Raw genomic sequence first — 20,960 nt, forward strand, 5'->3', positions numbered from 1 at the left:
TCGCCTAGTGCACCAGTTGCGGCCCTATTTGGACAGGGAGTCATTGCTCACAGTCACTCATGCCCTCATCACCTCGAGGTTCGATTACTGCAACGCTGTCTACCTCTGCAAAGTATTCGGAAACTTCAGATCGTGCTGAACGTAGCCACGAGAGCCATCGTGGGGCTTCCAAGATTCGCCCACGTTTCTTCAACACTCCGTGGCTTGCATTGGCTGCCGATCAGTTTCCGGTCACAATTCAAAGTGTTGGTCATGGCCTTTAAAGCCCTACATGGCAATGGACCAGATTACCTCCGGAACTGCCTGCTACCGCACAAATCCCAGCGACCGATAAGGTCCCACAGAGTTGGCCTTCTCCGTGTCCCGTCGACTAAACAATGTCGTTTGGCGGGCCCCAGGGGAAGAGCCTTCTCTGTGGCGGCCCTGGCCCTCTGGAACCAACTCCCCCCGGAGATTAGAACTGCCCCCACCCTCCCTGTCTTTCGTAAACTACTCAAGACTCATTTATACCGCCAGGCATGGGGGAGTTGAGATAGCTCTTCCCCCTAGGCCATTACAAGTTATGCATGGTATGTCTGTGTGTATGTTTGGTTTTATAATAGGGGTTTTTAGTTGTTTTTTATTATTGGATTGTACATGTTGGGTTTATTATTGTTGTTAGCCGCCCCGAGTCTGCGGAGAGGGGTGGCATACAAATCCAATAAATTATTATTATTATTATTATTATTATTATTATTATTATTATTATTATTATTATTATTGTCTTTCTTTGGAATTGGAATGTAAACTGATCTTTTCCAATCCTGTTGAGTTTTTCCAATTTGCTGGAAAATCAAGTGTAGCACTTTTGCTGCATCGTCTTTTAAAATTTTGAATAGCTCAGCTGGAATACTGTTACTCCACTAGCTTTGTTGTTGCTCAGATTTCCTAAGACCCATTTGACTACACATTCTAGGATGTCTGACTCGAGGTCAGTGACCACCCCACTGTGGTTATCAGGGATGTTAGGTTTATTTTTATACAGTTGTTCTGTGTAATTTTGCCACCTCTTCTTAATCTCTTCTGCCACTGTTGGGTCCTTGCCATTTTGGTCCTTTATCATGCCCATCTTTGCATGAAATGTTCCCTTCATATCTCCACTTTTCTTGATGAGATCTCTGGTCTTCCCTATTCTATTGGTTTCTTCTATTTCTTTGCACTGTTCATTTAAGAAGGCATTCATTCTCATCTTTTCTAGCTATTCTCTGAAATTCTGCGTTCAATTAGATGTATCTTTCCCTTTCTCCCTTGCCTTTCACTTTTCCTTCTTTCCTCAGCTATTTGAGAAATCTACAATGCTGGTAAAGACGAAAGAAAAAAGAGTAAGAGCATAAACAGAAGCATGGTGGAAGGACTCAATTGCAATGGCAATTACTTGAACACATGAAGTGTCAGGCTGAGAAGAGATCATGCTGGAGAAGGTATCTAAGTGGTCACTAAAATTTGATACCAAATTGATGGCACCTAACCAATACAGAAACAGATACTGTACATTAAAGTTGTGCTAAGGATCTAGAAATATTACTAAATGTATTCTTCATAGAAAAAACAGCTTTTTAGAAGATAGTAAATGGCAGGGGAAACTGTCCTGTAATAAAAATAATTGAACATAAGTTCTGTATCATTTATGGCATGCCAGGATGTTGTTGTCATTTGTGATTTGTCTCTTGTAAATGGTGTCCTATGTTTTTCAGCCTAATGTTCTTTTCGTGTTTTTCATTTCAACACTCAGGGTCTTACATCTAGTTTGCCCAGTGCAACTATTCCCACACTGACAATTTATTTTGCAAACTGCCTTTATTCTTGGTTTTGAAAGTTTATCCTTATTAAACGTAGCTTTATCTTGCTCACCATTTCTTGTTTTATCGTGTTCACCATTTAAAAACTTTTTTGTCCAGTATTTTCTCCAGGAATATCAATTCTATTTTTTGCAAATTTGAAACAGAGCTACACATGCAGTATCAGTAAAAATTACAAAGCCTTATATAAATATTCTTCCTTTCCCCCCCCCACCAAAAAAAAGAAGGAGGACTAACCATGAGCCATTACAAATTACTAGATTATTTGCTTAAATATATGATAAATATATTCAATGTTTTTTGCACAAGGATATTCCCAGAACTAACCTTCTGGACGCTCCATAAGCACAATACAGTGATACCTCGTCTTACAAACGCCTCGTCATACAAACTTTTCGAGATACAAACCCGGGGTTTAAGATTTTTTTGTCTCTTCTTACAAACTATTTTCATCTTACAAACCCACCGCTGCCGCTTGGATGCCCCGCCTCCGGACTTCCGTTGCCAGCAAAGCACCCATTTTTGTGCAGCTGGGATTCCCCTGAGGCTACCCTCCATGGGAAACCCCACCTCTGGACTTCCGTGTTTTTGTGATGCTGCAGGGGAATCCCAGCAGGTGAATCCCAGCAGCGCAAAACGGGCACTTCGCTGGCAACGGAAGTCCGGAGGTGGGGTTTCCCATGGAGGGGAGCCTCAGGGGAATCCCAGCAGCACAGAAACGGGCGCTTCGGCTGGCAAAAGGGGTGAATTTTGGGCTTGCATGCATTAATCGCTTTTCCATTGATTCCTATGGGAAACACTGTTTCATCTTACAAACTTTTCACCTTAAGAACCTCATCCCGGAACCAATTAAGTTTGTAAGATGAGGTATCACTGTACTTCCAAACTTCCTGCAGACTGCTCCTGAGGTAGTCAAACATCACCTGGTGAAGTACTGCTCTTGGAGAGAAGCCACTGTCATGCATACCAATGTAATATCAGTAATTATATCTGCAATTTGCGGTGGTCTAAAACTTCAGTGCTAGATTTCTACCCCTATTGGCATGAGCCCCTAGCATTTGACAGTATTTGGCATCCAAACAAAATACTGGGCCAAACCTGAGCATTAAGCATATCATAGAAAACATACAGTGTTAAGTGTAGTTTGGGATACACATTCTCATATTTATGTTATCACATATTTTAAAAGTTCTACAAAAACATCTTCTAATTTGCAGCATCCTTTGTGGTTTTAGAAAAGGAGATTCTTAAGATTCATGGAGACAAAAGGTATGCAATAGTTTAGGACTTATTTTAAATGTGTGGAACTTTGGTTCTTTACTAATATTTCTGAAGTTTTCTCTCAGAAATTCCGGTAAGTTTTCAAATGAAGTTGAAACAGACAGGCTTTAAGACTTCTATTATAGGAAATATGTTGAGCATGGCACTCCTATTCTAGCAAAAGATTATTAAAATGTAGGGCTTACATTAGAAGAATATTGGCGGGCCCCAGGGGAGGAGCCTTCTCTGTGGGGGGCCCGGCCCTCTGGAACCAACTCCCCCCGGAGATAAGAACTGCCCCCACCCTCCCTGTCTTTCGTAAACTACTCAAGACTCATTTATACCGCCAGGCATGGGGGAGTTGAGATATTCCTTCCCCCTAGGCCATTACAAGTTATGCATGGTATGTTTGTGTGTATGTTTGGTTTTATAATAGGAGTTTTTAATTGTTTTTTATTATTGGATTGTACATGTTGTGTTTATTATTGTTGTTAGCTGCCCCGAGTCTGCGGAGAGGGGCGGCATACAAATCCAATAAATAATAATAATAATAATTATTATTATTATTATTATTAATAATAATAATAATAATAATAATAATATTTTCAGACTTTTTTGTCAATCCGGTTCTTTTACAACTGGGCGCCTATAGACATGCAGACATTTGGAAGAATATTATTAATTCAATGGCTTTTGGGAGGGGGAGATTAAAATTTTCAATTGTCGAGCCTTCACAAAATCAATGGGAGAAAATTATTGTATTCTTATATTGCCAACATTATATTCTCAGGGAATTGGATGAGGGCTACAAAAATTCCACATGTCTAAAATTCTTCCCTGTTAGGTGCCAGTTGGGGACAAAGCCAGGGCTCTGCTTTAGCAGAGGTAATAAGTTATGGAGCTACTGTCATAATATATAGCCTCATTCACAGGTTGTGCATTCAACTCTTATAATGTTATATGTTCTATTTGTATTAAAGAAAAAGTAAAGAAATCTGCAGAAGTTGCATGATTAAGAATTTTAATAACATTTTTCTCCTACATCTTTGCAACAGAAAAAATAGCATTAAGTCGCCAGAATACAAAAAATAATCTCACATATTTTTAAAGTTCCCTATAATATATGGTATAGTCATATCATGAAAGGTTCATATTTCCTCCCCAAGAAATTCCACATATCCATATAAATGTTTATCTTTCTTTTCATTCTTAATAGTACAAACATCTCTTGCCTTCTCATTCCCACATACAGTGGTACCTCTACCTAAAAATGCCTCTACTTATGAACTTTTCTAGATAAGAACCGGGTGTTCAAGATTTTTTTGCCTCTTCTCAAGAACCATTTTCCACTTACAGACCCGAGCCTCCGAAACTGTAACCGGAAAAGGCAGGGAGAAGCCTCCGTGGGGCCTCTCTAGGAATCTCCTGAGAGGAAACAAGGCCAGAAAAGGCGGGGAGAAGCCTCAGTGGTGCCTCTCTAGGAATCTCCTGGGAGGAAACAGGGCCTCCACCCTCCCTGTGGTTTTCCCAATCACACACATTATTTGCTTTTACATTGATTCTTATGGGAAAAATTGATTCTTCTTACAAACGTTGCTACTTAAGAACCTGGTCACAGAATGGATTAAGTTCATAAATAGAGGTGCCACTGTATTCTAAAGCAAGGGTGTCAAACTCAAGGCCTGCGGGCCGGATCTAGCTTAAATATAGCCTGCAGTCCTACCCGCGAAACAGCAAATGACCGGCCCGCGTTGCCTCTGCCAGTGAAAATGGAGCTCTGTTTTTGTTCACAGAGGGTTGCAGGAGGACATCACAACCAAAAACGGAGCTCAGAAGCCCATTTTCGCTGGCAGAGCGCTCAGACCAATACTAGAGCCCCGCACACAGTTGATGTGGAGCTGGCTATGCTCATCCCGGCCCCCAGGATCAAACACAACCCTGATGCAGCCCTCAATGAAATTGAATTTGACACCCCTTTCTGCAGCATTTATAATGAATCTAAAACATTACGTAATCCTACAGATGTTTTGTACATATTTTTATTATGACTATGATCTATCATAACATATGACTCTATTCTTATTAGCTGTTTTGTAATATAAACTCACTTTCTAAGAATAAGTGGATGATTCTAAACCAGTCGAAAGCAATCATGAAGTTATCCTTTCTAACTACAGTTATTTCCTGAATTTCAAAACTTTGTGGATTGTGTCCAGGGAGCAGATAATAGATCAAGAAAGGATTGTGATACTGAGTAAATAAGAGCCTTTGAAACATTCTAAATCAGTGGTTCTCAACCTTTCTAATGCCGCGACCCCTCAATACAGTTCCTCATGTTGTGGTGACCCTCAACCATAGTTTTAGCGCCAATTTTCCCAACAGAGCTTTAAGCTGATTGGCAGGAATGCCAGAGGGACACCCTCACTGTAAACACCTGATTGGTTGGATTGTAAAAATAAATTCCAAGGCACCAGCTTTAGTTCCTAACACCATGGGAAATTTGTCTTTTCCCCTGGTCTTAGGCGACCCCTGTGAAATGGTCGTTTGACCCCAAAAGGGGTCCCGACCCCAAGGTTGAGAACCACTGTTCTAAATGATTACTTTCCATCTGTCGAAACCCAGCTTGCCTGTTCCCAATGCTAGAATGCAAATTTTTCAGTTAAGATAGCAGATAATTAGCAAGTTTTCTCAATATGTGCATAAATAAGTCTCATTTCAATATAGCCTTACATAATGTTGTGGTTAGCTCTGGCCCAGCTCCTGCCCCAAGGACTGTGGATGTGGGGAAAACATCCACATGCTGCAGGCCTGTTCCCCCCCCCCCGTGGAATCTGCTGATGAAGGCTCCTCTGACCAAGAAGACATGAGTGACAGGGAGGAGGAGAGTGTGGCAGACAGCTCAGAAGGAGATCAATTATCTAGCTCCTCCTTGGATTCAGAACAAGAGTTAATGATACAGCCACGCATGCGGAGAGCAATGCATAGGCAACAACAACTGAGAGATTATTATCAAAGAAAATGAGGCCACCTGTGGTTGGGTGGGGCTGTGGTAATTAGTGAGGCTGCTATAAAGAGCAGCCTGTGGGTTTGGCCATTGTGGAGGATTATCTGATCATTGTGTTTCATGCCTGCTTTGCTGACTTTGATCTTTGTGTGCTGATTTTTCCCCCGCTTTGAAACTAAACCAGAGCAAAGTGTGTTTCACTTTGTGAAAGAAGAAGGACTGTGAATTGCCTCACAGCTGCAAGCTAAGTATCACAGAACTGATAAGGGACTTGTACAAATTGCCAATTTGTTTGGAGACAAGTGCTCTTTGCTATACAAAAAGAGTGCTTCGTTTATTTGCATTATTCGGTATAAAGAACATTGTTTTGAATTTTCAAACGTGTGTGTGTCTGAAATTGTATCTGGGCATTTTTGGGAGGATTCTACCATGGAGCCCGACAGAACACATAAATGTAAATGTAACAGAAAAAAATGACATCCATGATTTCTGAATGACCATGTAACAGAGACTGCCTTTATCTTAGCATTTCATACAGGACACAGCTCAAATCAGAGCTGGCTGAAAGTTTATGGCCTGAAGTAAAGGACAAGACAAGAACCCTTTGATATACAAAAATAACTAGATTAGGAATTTAAATTCAATACTGAAAATATTGGCATGTAGTATCTCAAAATGTTCCTTTGAAAGTGCTAGATAAGTGGGAAAAACTAGAGGAGAAAAATGTCCCACAGCCAAAGGAAGCAAGTGTTTTACACATGATGGAATTAGAGCAGATTCATTCCAGGCTGAGCCAGGGAGTAGCAAACTTGGCTGATTCAGGAAAATAGCAAATTATGCTAGGAGAGAACTATTCCTCCCCAAGGAGAACTGCAAGAAGGAAAAATAATACATGCTACACAAGAGATCAGTTGACCCACGACTGCTATTTTGAAGGGAAAATTCTGATTATTTTTTAAGTGCAGAAGAATAGCTATTAGGGTTTTTTTTAAAAAAAAATATTCACTATCCAATTTCCCTTTGGCCACCAGGGTCCAGAATAATTATTCCATTTGTGTGGAACGAATCCATGTGACTTTCAAGACACTTGCATTTCCAATACCTTTGTATATAACTGCAAAAAATGTATTCTTCAAACTTTTCTGGTTTTAGGAATGGCAGCAAAACTTACCAAGTTCTACAGTCCTCCCTTGCCCTTCCTTTTCTAATTTACCATGAGAAAAAAGAAAGGAGAAGGAGAAGGAAAAAGAAAAAGGAAAGAAGGAGTATGATGCTTAAAAGTTCATACATACAGTATCTTTACGCATTTTAACGAATGTTCATAGTCAATGTAAACTTACTGACACTGTCAAAAATACACAAGGGTAAAAATCTGGAGGTAACATTTATATTGGCTCTCTTACTTTCCCATGGGAATCTCAATAATGAAAACTAACTCACATCTGGAAACAACCTTGGATTTAAGTAATGCTAAAAATGGTCCATGCAAGCTAAAAATATATACTTTTTTAGTCTATTTCTCAAGAAGGGAGCTACTCTTCATTTAAAATACACATTCTTAATTATTGCTTTGTAAAACATAAATCATAGTTTACCTCTGTTTTCATTCAGAGCCCTGAACATAAAGACAAATTTAAAAGTAATCCAGAATTTTTGTTTTAAAATTGCAAATTATGCACCATGAAGTTTTGCTCTACAGCTATGTCACAAACTATAACAGATGTGTTTTACCTCTGTTTAAATATTTAGTCAGCAAACTAAAGGGCTAAAAAGAGAAGGCCAGAGTGATTTAATTCTTAAAACAGGGTGGTCTATTGGTAACTTTTGGTACCATTGGTGTTGCTGTGGGAACCAAAATGAAACCAGGTGCCATCAAATTCAAGTTAAAGATTTTGTGCTTTTTTAAACAATCTTGAACTAAGTTTCCATAAACTCTTTAACTGATACTACTACAAAAATTGACTATTTTATAACAAGAGAGGAATTATAAGTTATCCATAGACCATCAAATTCTACCTGCAACAAATTTAAATTGATTGGCACCTACTCTTTATAAATAAGACTGTTATAAATATACATCATATTCACCAAATATAGTACATATTGGTATTATGCTTCTTTGACTAAGCTAAAATAAAGGCATTGAATAAAGGTTTTTACCAGATTTAAATTTAACCTTACATTTTAAAGTATCTTCTAGTCTAAACTGCACTGGACTTGTAAAAAGAGCAAGCTTAATATTGTCCAGATTGTAAGGTTTTATTCCACTTGTGATTAAAACTTTGAAAATACCCCCCGTATTTTAAAGCATAATATATTACCAAATTTCTACTTCTGATTTTAAAACACTGGTGCATATTTATATTTAATGTAAATCTGTAAATGACTAATATTTGTTTTTATAGACAATTATCACAGAGGTCTTTATCACATGCCCATTAATAGATAATCTAATATTCAGCTGAATTTACAGAAAATACCATGCAAATCTGGAATTAAAGAATAATAATAATTCAATTAAAATTGGTGCATATTCTTTAGATGTATACACATTATGCCAGTAATCCCCAACCTTTTATGAGCTGCGGCACATTTTTTACATTTAAAAAATCCTGGGGCACACCACCAACCAAAATGACACCCTAACACAGTACATATTATACATACAGTTAATAATATAGTTTCTAAATGTACCTTTACTCATTTAGTGTGAAACCTGGGCTGAGGCTTCATCTAGTGGTGGCAACATTTACCTCCAGTCCTGACCAGGATTAGAAATCGGGACCATGGGGAGGAGTAGCAGCTTCAACTACTCGCCGCGGCCACACAATGACAACTGTGCAGCAGCCCGAGCTGGGTGTGGATGAGTGGCGGCCTGCTATTGGTTCATTAGTAGTGGTCGGGATGAATTCTAGAAAGTGATTGGTCAGTGAGCGTTCCCTGTGTCTCCACTCTTCCTGTTGCTGATAGCTGGAGGGATTGTGAGGGGAATGTTTATGTTCGGCTAGCGGCGGCTGAGGGCGGGCTGGATAAATGGCCTCCGCGGGCCGTATTCAGCACGCAGGATGTTTGGGGACCCATGTTTAATTTCCCCATGGCACACCTGACCATGTGTCGCGGCACACTGGTTGAAAAACACTGCATTATGCCATCAAATCAGTCATCTCCTGGCAATTACATGGATTCTGTGCAATTTTCTTGGCAACATTTTCAGAAGCAGTTTACCACTTAATTCTTCCTAGGGCCAAGAAAGAGTAACTGGCCCCAAAGCACCCAAACAACCTACAATACTATTCTCTTGGATTCTAAGCTTGCCATTGGTAACCAAAAGAAAAAAGCAGCACAGCCCAAAATTGGGAACAGAAAGAAGCAAGGGCTACTTCCCATATATATGGAACGTACCTTGTAGATGAAGAACTAAAGTCAAGTTTATGATAAACATGAAGATATCCAAGAAATGTTTTGGCAATAATATAGCGGAGGATTAGCACTAAGATTCTTTTTAAATTTCCAATCTAATTCCAGAGTCCTGGGATGTCCTAGATGGCGCGTGCTCTAAGAACTTTCAGCTTAGCTTTCTGCATAGCCTTTTGTTATCAACCAACCTAAGCTTTACTATAATTTAAAGAATGCCATTACACAATACTAATGGAGGTAATATGATTTTTGTCTGAACTGAATTTATAATACATGAGAGAGGAAGAGTCTATCTCCCAAAAAAGGGCAAGTAAAATGCATTTTGGTTCCCAGGAACAAATAAAACACCACACACTTTGGTTTAGAACTCCAGCGTAAGCAGGTTTTCTCCAATACCAGCAGCAAGTATGAGTTTACAATCTACAATTCCAGTAGCTCAAACCATGCCTAAGAAAAGACCATATGAAACATATATTGTGATACATAAATATATGTTATTGAGTACAGTAATCCTATGTAGTCACCTGAACTGCAAGATGAGCAAGAAAATAAATTTTATAAATAAAAATATATAATTAGCAGGAGCTTCAGAATGATGAAATTATGGAATACAAGAGTTCATGGGGACCTTTAATATCATCCTGTTCAATCCATGATTACCACATCCCAATAGATGGCCTTTCTGTTAAAATAACTCCTGTGAAAGAGATTTAGTCCACTCCTATTGAAATGCTGTTAGATTTATTGGATTTATATTGGATTTATATGCCGCCCCTCTCCGCAAACTCGGGGCGGCATATAAATCCAATATAAATTAATTACCATTAGTTACCATTAATTGTCTCTCTATCTAACCAAAACAAACATATTTCCTATTAAGGTCATTGTTTATTGTCCTATCTTTTAGAACAATTCTAAACACCTGATCTTGTCTGCAAATTTGATATTCATATTTTCTAATCTCATCCACATCATTCATAAATAAGATGACAGGACGCATCCTAGAAGACCTGAAGCTTTGACTCAATATTTATACCCAGCTTAACATGCAGCTACTGATTTTTGCTGAGTACTTTTATCCAACCATATAGTGGTAGTACAATCCAACTCATTTTTTCTCACCATTTCTATTAGGATATCAGGAAAAAATTTGTTGGATACTTTACTGAAGTCAAAGTACAAATTGTTTATTACCTTCCTGTGGTCAGCTCAATTTTGAACTTTTCAGTTCATACTGCAAAATAATTTTTCCTTGTCATTTGTCCGACCTAGAGTCTGCCATCTCCTAAATATGCATGTTGCAAAGCAATCTTAAACCATTTGCTGCGCTTCATACTTTTATTTCTAACTTTTCTTTTAGAAAAAAAAGCAAGGTGGCTTATTACCACACAATAATAATTCATCTTAAGCAATATTTATTGAGCAATTTAACCACAAAGATTGTTGCATCAAATATATCTTCAACAAAGCTTAAATATGTCAGGTTTCAATCCAAAGCATACAATAATATAAAAGGAGACTTCTATTGACATCGGATAATGAATAAGCTCTTAACTATTGCTGGGGTGTCTTTGAAATTAATAGCCCCAACTTAAACATTTTCCTATTAAACATCCTGAAAATAAATGAATAGAACCATGGAACTGTTCTTTTTTTCAGATTAGCACTTGTAAGTATTTGAAATATGTAACAAAAATATACAGCATTACATGAAATTTACCATCATTATACTTCCTTTACAGTTATTTTAGTTAGGGTTTCAAGTTAACTCGCTGGCGTGTAATTATGAAATTATTGTTCTGATCCTCTGCTTACTTTGAAAGTGATTAATCAAAGTCAGAGAAAGCCAACCATCAAGTCAAGTATGTTTCAAATTTCCTATTCAAGGATAAAACTAAAAAGATGAGCTAATTTTGTTTTAATTAAATCCTCATTTAGAAGTTTGAAATAAATGTTTTCTATTTAGGTTTCAATTAGACTTGAGTTGTAGTCCAGATTTCATATATTCTTTCCTTCTGCTACTCTATTACACATTCCCAATTGTGTTTTCCTAGTTATACACACAACTACATAAAAGAGTTCAAATATTTTTGTCTAGATTTAGTTAACAATATACATTTTAAGCCCCACAATAAGGCTGTTTTCGAGAATTGCAGAAACCTGGGCCAAGGCACAAATTTGTAAACTTAATGAAAAATTCCTGCCTAGTCAAATTATATTTCTTTTCAGATTGCCATGCATTTTCCCATTTAGAACAGGAAAGAGGAAGAAAGACAAAGCCCCAGCCAATCTGGAAAGTGATTGTGTTGTGGGCAAAATCAGTTTCAAACACCATCAACTTTAGCAAAGAAGGGGGGAAATCTTTTCTCACCACTCAAACTTCTCTATAACATCATACGAAAAGACAGGAGTGTCTTTATTCTTTCATTAGAGCAAAGTATGGTATTTGCCAAACTCAGTGTTTCTCCAGTGTATTTGACTGGAGTCAGGTTCCCATGCTCCAAAGACATCTGTGAAGGATGCTTCTTCTTTTTTTAAAATACTTCCTGTCTAAATCTAAGAACGGATGCTAGGTGAAAGTACACTATGAATGTTAAATGCAGTTTGTACAGATCTGTGCAAAAAGACATGTTATAATATTTTCATTTTGGATGCAAGCACTAAAGGAATGCACAGTGCAGCAAAGCATGAAGTTAAATGGTAGCCCCAATTACTAGTAAATCATTTTTAAAGTTCTACTTTTTTTTAATTCTAAGATTATTGCTCAGTTCTAATCAGAATAAACTTAACATATTTTTAAAATAATAAATGTATCCTCAAAGTTAAACCTTACCACATTTATTGCATTTTGTGATTTAGACCTCACAAAGTGATCAATTTAAAAAAAAATCAATTTATACTGTTGATCATGCTCCTCTATGTTTTCAATTCATTGAAAAGTGGAGTATATGTCTCTTTTTCAATAAACATTAACTCCAAGCATCCTTTGCAGTAGCCTCTTCAAAAGCAATTAACTTCCCTAGAGGAATCAGGGGTGGATCAATGGAGGAGTTATGATGTGAGTAAACAATCTGCAGTGGCAGCTTTATAGGAAATTACAATTTCAGGTGCAATGGTCTCTGCAGAACAAAGGTAAGAATATACTTTCTTATGTTTTAACTACCGATCATGTTATATATTACTCAGCATTATCTTGGGGAATTTGGAAGAATATTCGGTTGCCAAAGAGTACTCCAGTCATAAAAAGGGGGTAGGTAGAAAGCTAAAGCCAAAAGTGTTCAAAGATAACATTGTTTTTCCTGAGCTTTTTATTAGAATACCCGTTTCCAATGGAAATGCCCGATCTAGGATAAAGCTATACGGCAATGTATAAACAACATCAAGAACTCTGGAGAAGGGCAGCTGCTTGTAAGATACACTGGAAAGAAACGAGTGATCACAAGCAGATTAGTCCATGGTGGCAGTGACACAAGCTAAGCAGGAGGTATGGATAATCTGGGTAAGTGCCATGGAAAAATAAATATCATGATTGGACTTCAGGCAAATGGAAACATTTCAAATTGGCTTCCTACAGTATTCTGTGGAACATATGATGTCCACATGTCCATTACCAACAACTTCAGCCCAGAACACAATAAAAGGCAAATGCTGGATGTATTTTCAAGATATTGCATTACAAGCCTCCCTCAAGACAAAAAAAAAAGCATAAATTAGGGGAGGGGGCAAATTTGTAATGCTAGTTTGCTTATACAAAAGGCTGGCAATCTTTTCTTGGAGCACCACCAGGATTGAAGCCTTTTTGGAAAGCTTATGTGGGTGTAATTTAAAGGATAAAGGGAGGAACATTAAAAGTTATCCCAGAATTAGGTTCCCTCTATTTTTTGCCATGCTAAATTCTTGCAAGGTTGATACAGATTATATATCCCTTAATTCTTGGTATAGAACATATATGAATGTTTTACATCCAGACACAAATGCATATATGAAATTCATTCATCAAAGTACACTTTGCCATTTTGGGTTTTCCCAAATTACCCATGCGGAAACTGTATCTATGGAATGTTTTTGTGTGTATATGCACACATAAATACAAACGCAACATGCACACATATACATATGCTTAAGAGCATTTTTAAATAGAATGTGTTTTTCTATCAAATTTGTCTATTAACCTGACCACTGAAATTTTAAATGTATGCAGGCATTAACCTTAATATCAGAAGATGCCTTACAGTCAGAAAAACATGGCCAAATAGGCAATTCCCTGTCTGAATTTAGACCTCTGAAATATTTCTCTTCAAATACTTTTTTCCCAACATAAATGCAAAGATAAGTAACACTGTTCAAGTAGAAAATTGCTTGGGGAAAAGAAAGTGCAAGTGGAAAGAATTTAAGCTTTTATTATTCATGCAAATGTTGATCAAGACGCAAATACCCAGTTCAGTCTTAGTTTAAATATGTTAAACATAATCCATATTTAAGCAGCTGTCATTACATCTGCCTGAGTCTTGAAGTTTGTTTTAATTTACAACATGGCACCATAATCTCTAACAAACTAGCAGAGTGCAATAGTTAAGGTTTTGGAATAGTATGAAGAGAAGCCAAGTTTGCAAGCTACCATCAACCATAGTAATTTACAAGGTGACTTTGGATCACTCATCGCTTTACATACTAATAATGTTGATATAATTCTCACCACAAAGAGAAAAATAAAAGGTATAGCTTACTATGTATACAGTGGTACCTCTACTTACAAACTTAATTCGTTCCGTAACCAGGTTCTTAAGTAGAAAAGTTTGTAAGAAGAAGCAATTTTTCCCATAGGAATCAATGTAAAAGCAAATAATGCATGCGATTGGAGAAACCACAGGAAGGGTGGACGCCCTGTTTACTCCCAGGAGATTCCTAGAGAGGCCCCATGGAGGCTTCTCCCCGCCTTTTCTGGCCCTGTTTCCTCCCAGGAGATTCCTAGAGAGGCCCATGAAGCCTTCTCCCTGCCTTTTCCAGTTACAGTTTCGGAGGGGCAGGTTTGTAAGTGGAAAATAGTTCTTGAGAAGAGGCAAAAAAATCTTGAACACCTGGAACTTATCTTGAACACCTGGTACTTATTGTAAGTAGAGGCTAGGTAGAGGTACCACTGTACTTCCTTTGGGCTATAGAAAGAAAAGTAGAATATAAATGTAAATTAATCCTTAAAATCTATTACAAATCAAACATTTGCAGAAATAAGCTTTACAACCAGTTTACAGCACTTTGATTGTCACCTCCTTTCCAGCCGTGAGAATGTGTTTGTTTTATATAACAAAGCGATATATATTCCCATTACTGTAGCCCTACAGTTCTTTTAATAGTGTCTTTCAATCCAAAATCCTTTCCTTACCTTTGCACAAATTTTAGCACAACTCCTTGAGTAGCTAGTGTGTGGTTAGAAAGAGGAAGCTATGCTTGTTAGCATGGAATCTGCTATTTCCGCCCCTGCCAAAACACTTGTTTAAAAAGTCATGTAATATCTCTATTAGACTGTAAATGCAATTGACAAGGAAATGGCCTACTGACAAAGCATTACCTTTGTGGCAGCGCCAACCAGCCTACAGCAAAATAGCATACAGAATAACTTCAGCATGCATTCCCAAGTAACAAAACAGTGTTTTACATAAATACCACAGAATCTAAGCAAGATCCAGAAAAAGCAATGAAAGTTTGCCCAAGCTTTCATGCTTGCCTGTATCAATTGAATGCCTTAACTAAAACAAAATAGAAAAGCATCTACATATGTCCAGGAATCTTATGAAGTTGGATCATATAACACTGGGAAAACTATCACAACTGAAATCTGTGTATTTCTTCTTAACCACTGTAACAACTCACTAATAAAAATTAAGAAGAACTATGGGATATCAAATATACAAAAGAATATTAACTGCATGCAAGCCCTTAAAGACCAGAACACAAATTATTAACAAGAACATGTGTTTTGTGTAAAACAGAATTGTTTTTTTAATGGTTTTGTCCTTTAATACATTTGATTACAAGGATTAAAAAGCTTCACAATCTCTGTTTGAAAAATTGACCCTTTAGTTAAAAGTAGCTATTTCATGCTAAAAGAAATACTTTTAATGTAATCGTTTTCATTTAGTGCCTTTTATAAGCAACTATGTTAAAATTATAAGCAATTATGTTAAAAGTATTTCAGATATTCTCAAGAAAATATTTATTTAATTTAAAAGCCACCCCTCTCACAAACAAGGTCACTCTGAGCAGCTTTACAAGTGTAAAAAGATAAATATAGAAACAACTACAATAGATTTACATACAAAATGTTTTATTAAATGGAAGTTTTGTTTAATCATTACAGATACTATCCAGCATTATTGTTTCTAATATGCCTTATTATGAATTGTTGGTTCATATTGGTCTACTAATTGAGTTTAGACATTGCACTAATCAATAAACTTATGATTTGCAAATTACAGCTGCTAGATTCATACAATACAATCTGTTCCTACTATTGCAATCAGGCATTTTTATTACTAGTAGGACAGAAGAACAGAAAATAAATGTTAAAATAATATATTTAACAGCTCAAGCATAGATTTAAAGCTTTTTACCAATGCTAAAATAGTAGGTGTTTAATTTTGAAGGATTTTCTCCCTTATATCAGAAAGTAAACCATGCTCCCTCAGGAAGTACTATTGTCAGAGTATAAGAAGCACCTTACTTTTGGGGGAGGAAAATAAGGGGGGAAATCTACCTGCCAGGTATTTATCTGACTAGCATCCTTAGTCTGTTCAGCTTCAGCACATTATTTGATCCCCTGGTTAGGGCTGAAAAAACCTTTTTCAGAGGCAGTAGGAATGAAAACAAGCCTGCAAAGACTTAGAACTGGAAAAAACCTTCTTCGGCGAGAGTAGGAAGCTGGAAAGTTCGTTAGCATCTAGTTAGGGCTGAGAAAAAAAGCTTGGAAAAAGCTAAATTTAGAGTGTAAGACACACCCAAATTTTCAGCCTCTTTTAGGGAGGAAAAAGGTGTGTCTTATACTCTGAAAAATATTGTGCCTTTAAAAATGTGATGAGACTTACACAAATGATTTTGGAGGAAATAATGGCCTGACAGAATAATGGAAAGCCTTGTGTTTAGAATTTAAAAATATACAAAGCTCTTCTCTCTTTTTCTTATTATGCTCTATTATCCACTGCTTCAACATCCTTGCCTGAAACATAATGACATTTAAAGGATATGCTCTGACTTGAGAAAGTAGCTGCAGTTTAATATCTGAGATTACTGACACTTAGTCTCCCTTCAAATTATGAATGAAATAATATTGCCTATCAGCTCAAGAAAAAAGAACTTGCCACTATCACATAAAATGGCACCTCCATCACCAACCTTTTAAAATAACCACAATTATATATCGACTATGATATTTTAAAAATGTGCTGAATGGGTAAAAGTACTGCCTCTTATGAATGCTAACTGTATTTGTACCAGATTGACCCAAATGCCAAAATTAGCTAACACATAAGTAAATGTCAAAAAGGAATCATAACAATAAATGGCATTTTGAAAAATAGTTGCATACTTAAAATGTATTACGCAATTTAAAGCAGCAATTATTTTTCCTAAACCCCGTTTGAAAACATTCTTTTATTTAAATATCATAAGCATAAGCATGGCATAAAGTACTTTAACATCGTCTCACTGTACCAATTCACAAAACGCAGCTCAGCCAAGTACTGCTTCTACTTTTCAATGAAAACAGCCTGCAAAACTATAAAACTACAAAAACTCACAATTTCCATTTCTTACCCTCATTGGATGAATATCAGCATAGGGTGGCTTGCCTTCAGCCATTTCTATTGAAGTGATACCAAGGGACCAGATGTCTGCCACACAGTTATAACCAATTTCTTGTATAACTTCTGGAGCCATCCAAAATGGAGTGCCTATGACGGTATTCCGTTTTGCCATTGTATCCTGTAAAAAAAAATTAACACAAAATGTTGCAGCATTTTTGGACTGGCAGATAGCTCAACATGTTCACATGCATGGAAAGACCATCACACCGGTCACTCTGTAATCATGAAGCATCCCCAAAGTACTGAACTTACACTTATCAGCAACAGCCATCAGTAAAAGGTTTTTCTTTACTAGTTTATCACTCAAATGTTAAAATAAATTTGTTCAATAGAGTCCTGAACTAAAACTGTTTACATTATGATCATTAGCAATGGCACTTAGATTTACATACGGCTCCATAATGTCTTACAGCATTCTCTGAGCAGTTTACAATGTCAACATATTGCCCCCAACAATCTGGATCCTTTGTTTACTGATCTCTGAAGGATGGAAGGCTGAGTTAACTTTGAGCTGGTCAGGATCAAACTTTTGGCTGTAGACAGAATTAGCCTGCAGTACTGCATTCTAACCACTGCACCATCACAGCTCCTCTAACATTACTTTCAGAGCATTATAAAATATATACAGTAAATTGCATCTTTATTCAAAATCTACAGAGGGAATCACGGTTCAGACGAACATTGGAAATGCCCCTAAACAACTAATGCAGGAACTGTACCTAACCAAGAACCTTAATATTCCAATCTTTCTACATTACAGAAAAAGACTTAAGAGACAATGAACCTAAAGCTTCTTTAGAATTATCCTGCTTAATGCTGCAATTCAAGAGCTCACTGGACAAAGCTGCCTCTCCAAATATATAAACTGTAAATAATCCCCCCAAAATGATGTCAAACTGAGTTTAATTGGAAAACAGTCTTACACAACCTCACTATTTAAGCACATGTTATCTTTCAAAAGTCTCATTTCTTATTACTGAAGAATAGTAAATACAATATTTATTTGTTAAGTGTACTAACATATAAAATATACTTTTATTTTTTATACTTACAGTTAACTGTCCAGCCACTCCAAAATCAGCTAACTTGGCATGCCCTTCAGTATTCAAGAGAATGTTCCCAGCCTTTATATCTCTATGTATTTTTCTCATGAAGTGCAAATATTCAAGTCCTTTAAGAGTAGATTTAAGAATGGTTGCAATTTCATCTTCTGTAAGCTGTAAAAATAAAGTACCAACATTTCTCTTTGGTATACTCACCTTACAAGTGACTGCACATTTATACAAACACAGTGAATCAAACTACAACACAAAATTACTCATGTGGCATACAAATACTGTACAAAATATTTTTAAATTGTAATAAGCAAGGCTTTATCAAGCCATCTGGATTCTTTGAATCTACATAAAATTGTGAATCAGTCAACAAGTTCAGGAAAGAGAAAGAGGTATTAAGAACAAGCACCCTAATGCTAAACCTAACAAATACCTATGAAAAAATGCCTAAGAGATTATAGGAATTTATGTCTGGATTTTGAATTGCACTCAATTTTCTGTATATTCCAAATGAAATTTAGTAAGTTTAGGGTGAAAACACTTCAGATACTATAATTTTGGATTACACCAATACAGGAAACATAAATTTCAGTAGACCCTTCACAATTAGCGTCCTATTTCATAGATACCCAGCTAGCCAGTTATTTTTCTTAAAATTAAGATCACTCAAAATTTTCTAAAATAATTTCACAACACACATTTATTCTTTCTAAATGTTTGTTCTATTCCTGCTTTAAATTTCATTTGGGCTTGACTATCCCTCTGTATTTGTAAGTTTGTGTTATATAGGTACTTTTTATTTTTGTGGTGAACTCAATTAAAATTATCTTAAATGAAGTGAAATAATATTTTATAAATATAATTTTCCCATACCATCCAAAATCCTTGGATGTCACAATAAAAATAAATCATTTTCCACATATGTTATATCTAAACCACCCATCTCTGATTTCAAGATTCATGTTTAAGTGGTTTAAGTGTTTCATTGTTTTTTTTCCTTCAAGATACATACCAAATTTGAACAATTTGATCTGGCAATAAATAAAATACTTCAAAAGCAAATGAGTCCTTCGGGATTGGGCGGCATACAAATCACATTAAAATTAAATAAATAAATAAATAAATTCAGGAAGCTAAAAATAATATTAAGATAATAAAAATAATAGTAAGGTGACTTCAATAGAGCAATGTATATAGAGAAACTAGTCAGAACAAAGAGTAGAATATTTTTTAAAAGCAGATATATTTTTAAAAAGTGTTTAAGGGACAATCAAAGAGTTGTTAATGTTAATGAATATGAGATAGATATATTCAAGGACTATTGTTTCAGTTATCCAATTTTCAGTGAAATTATCCAATTCGTACATTCAAAATCTGAGTCTAATCTTATTTGTGAGCCAATGAATTTAAAATGGCATGATAAAATCTAAATCCCTTTTTGAAATAGTCTATATCAAAATCTGTCAAAGTGCTGGTAAAAATTAACATAATCAACTTCTCTACTAATGTTCTTTACAGGACAGCAACATCTCTTGAAGAATTTAAAGGAACTACAGTGGTACCTCTACTTACAAACTTAATTCGTTCCATGACCAGGTTCTTAAGTAGAAAAGTTTGTAAGAAGAAGCAATTTTTCCCATAGGAATCAATGTAAAAGCGAATAATGTGTGTGATTGGGGAAACCACAGGGAGGGTGGAGGCTCTGTTTCCTCCCAGGAGATTCCTAGAGAGGCCCCACAGAGGCTTCTCCTTGCCCTGTTTCCTCCCAGGAAATTCCTAGAGAGGCCTCTCGGAGGCTTCTCCCTGCCTTTTCCGGCCCTATTTCCTCCCAGGAGATTCCTAGAGAGGCCTCACAGAGGCTTCTCCCTGCCTTTTCCGGCCCTGTTTGCTCCCAGGAGATTCTTAGAGAGGCCCCACAGAGGCTTCTCCCTGCCTTTTCTGGTTAGTTTCAGAGGCTTGGGTTTGTAAGTGGAAAATGGTTCTTGAGAAAAGGCAAAAAAATCTTGAACACACAGTTCTTATCTAGAAAAGTTCGTAAGTAGAGGTGTTCTTAGGTAGAGGTACCACTGTATATGTTAATAGTTCAAGAGGCATATACAAACATATTCCTAGAACAAAAATTCACATAATGTTTTATAAAATTAAACTTACCGTTTTATTTCGTAATCTAATTATGTCAGAGACAGAACCAGCTCCACAGTACTCCATAACAATCCAGAGGTCTGTGTTCTTAAAATAGCTGCCATAGTACTTGACAACATAAGGACTAAACATAAAAACATGTCTGTCAACATACTGAAGTTAATCTTTAAAGATATTAGGAAGCAGTTCAATATTTTTCCCTGAGCAACTGCTCAGTCTTTAAATGTTATAAGATATATTAATCTTCAAAGAATAAAACAAAACTACTGAGCGCCTGAGAATGATAAAGCCCTTAACACATATTGCTCACCAATTTGTATATGAACATGTCTTTTTAAATATTTGTATAAGACAAGAGTAAGGGAAATATTCTCAAATGAAAAGTACA

The 20,960-nt window shown here is 36.5% G+C and overlaps 1 protein-coding gene across 1 annotated transcript in view; it reads right to left on the reverse strand.

Annotated features, from left to right (window-relative positions):
• Nucleotides 1–20,960, reverse strand: part of STK3 (serine/threonine kinase 3) — a 161,289-nt gene that overhangs the window by 116,916 nt on the left and 23,413 nt on the right. The window contains exons 4-6 of the mRNA XM_070748093.1: nucleotides 20,582–20,696; nucleotides 18,428–18,592; nucleotides 17,326–17,493 (exon numbers count right to left, since the gene is read on the reverse strand). Coding sequence (XP_070604194.1) covers nucleotides 17,326–17,493; nucleotides 18,428–18,592; nucleotides 20,582–20,696 — 448 coding nt within the window. The remainder of the gene's footprint in view (nucleotides 1–17,325; nucleotides 17,494–18,427; nucleotides 18,593–20,581; nucleotides 20,697–20,960) is intronic.

The sequence above is a fragment of the Erythrolamprus reginae genome, chromosome 3, assembly GCF_031021105.1.
Source record: "Erythrolamprus reginae isolate rEryReg1 chromosome 3, rEryReg1.hap1, whole genome shotgun sequence".
Lineage (NCBI taxonomy): Eukaryota > Metazoa > Chordata > Lepidosauria > Squamata > Dipsadidae > Erythrolamprus > Erythrolamprus reginae.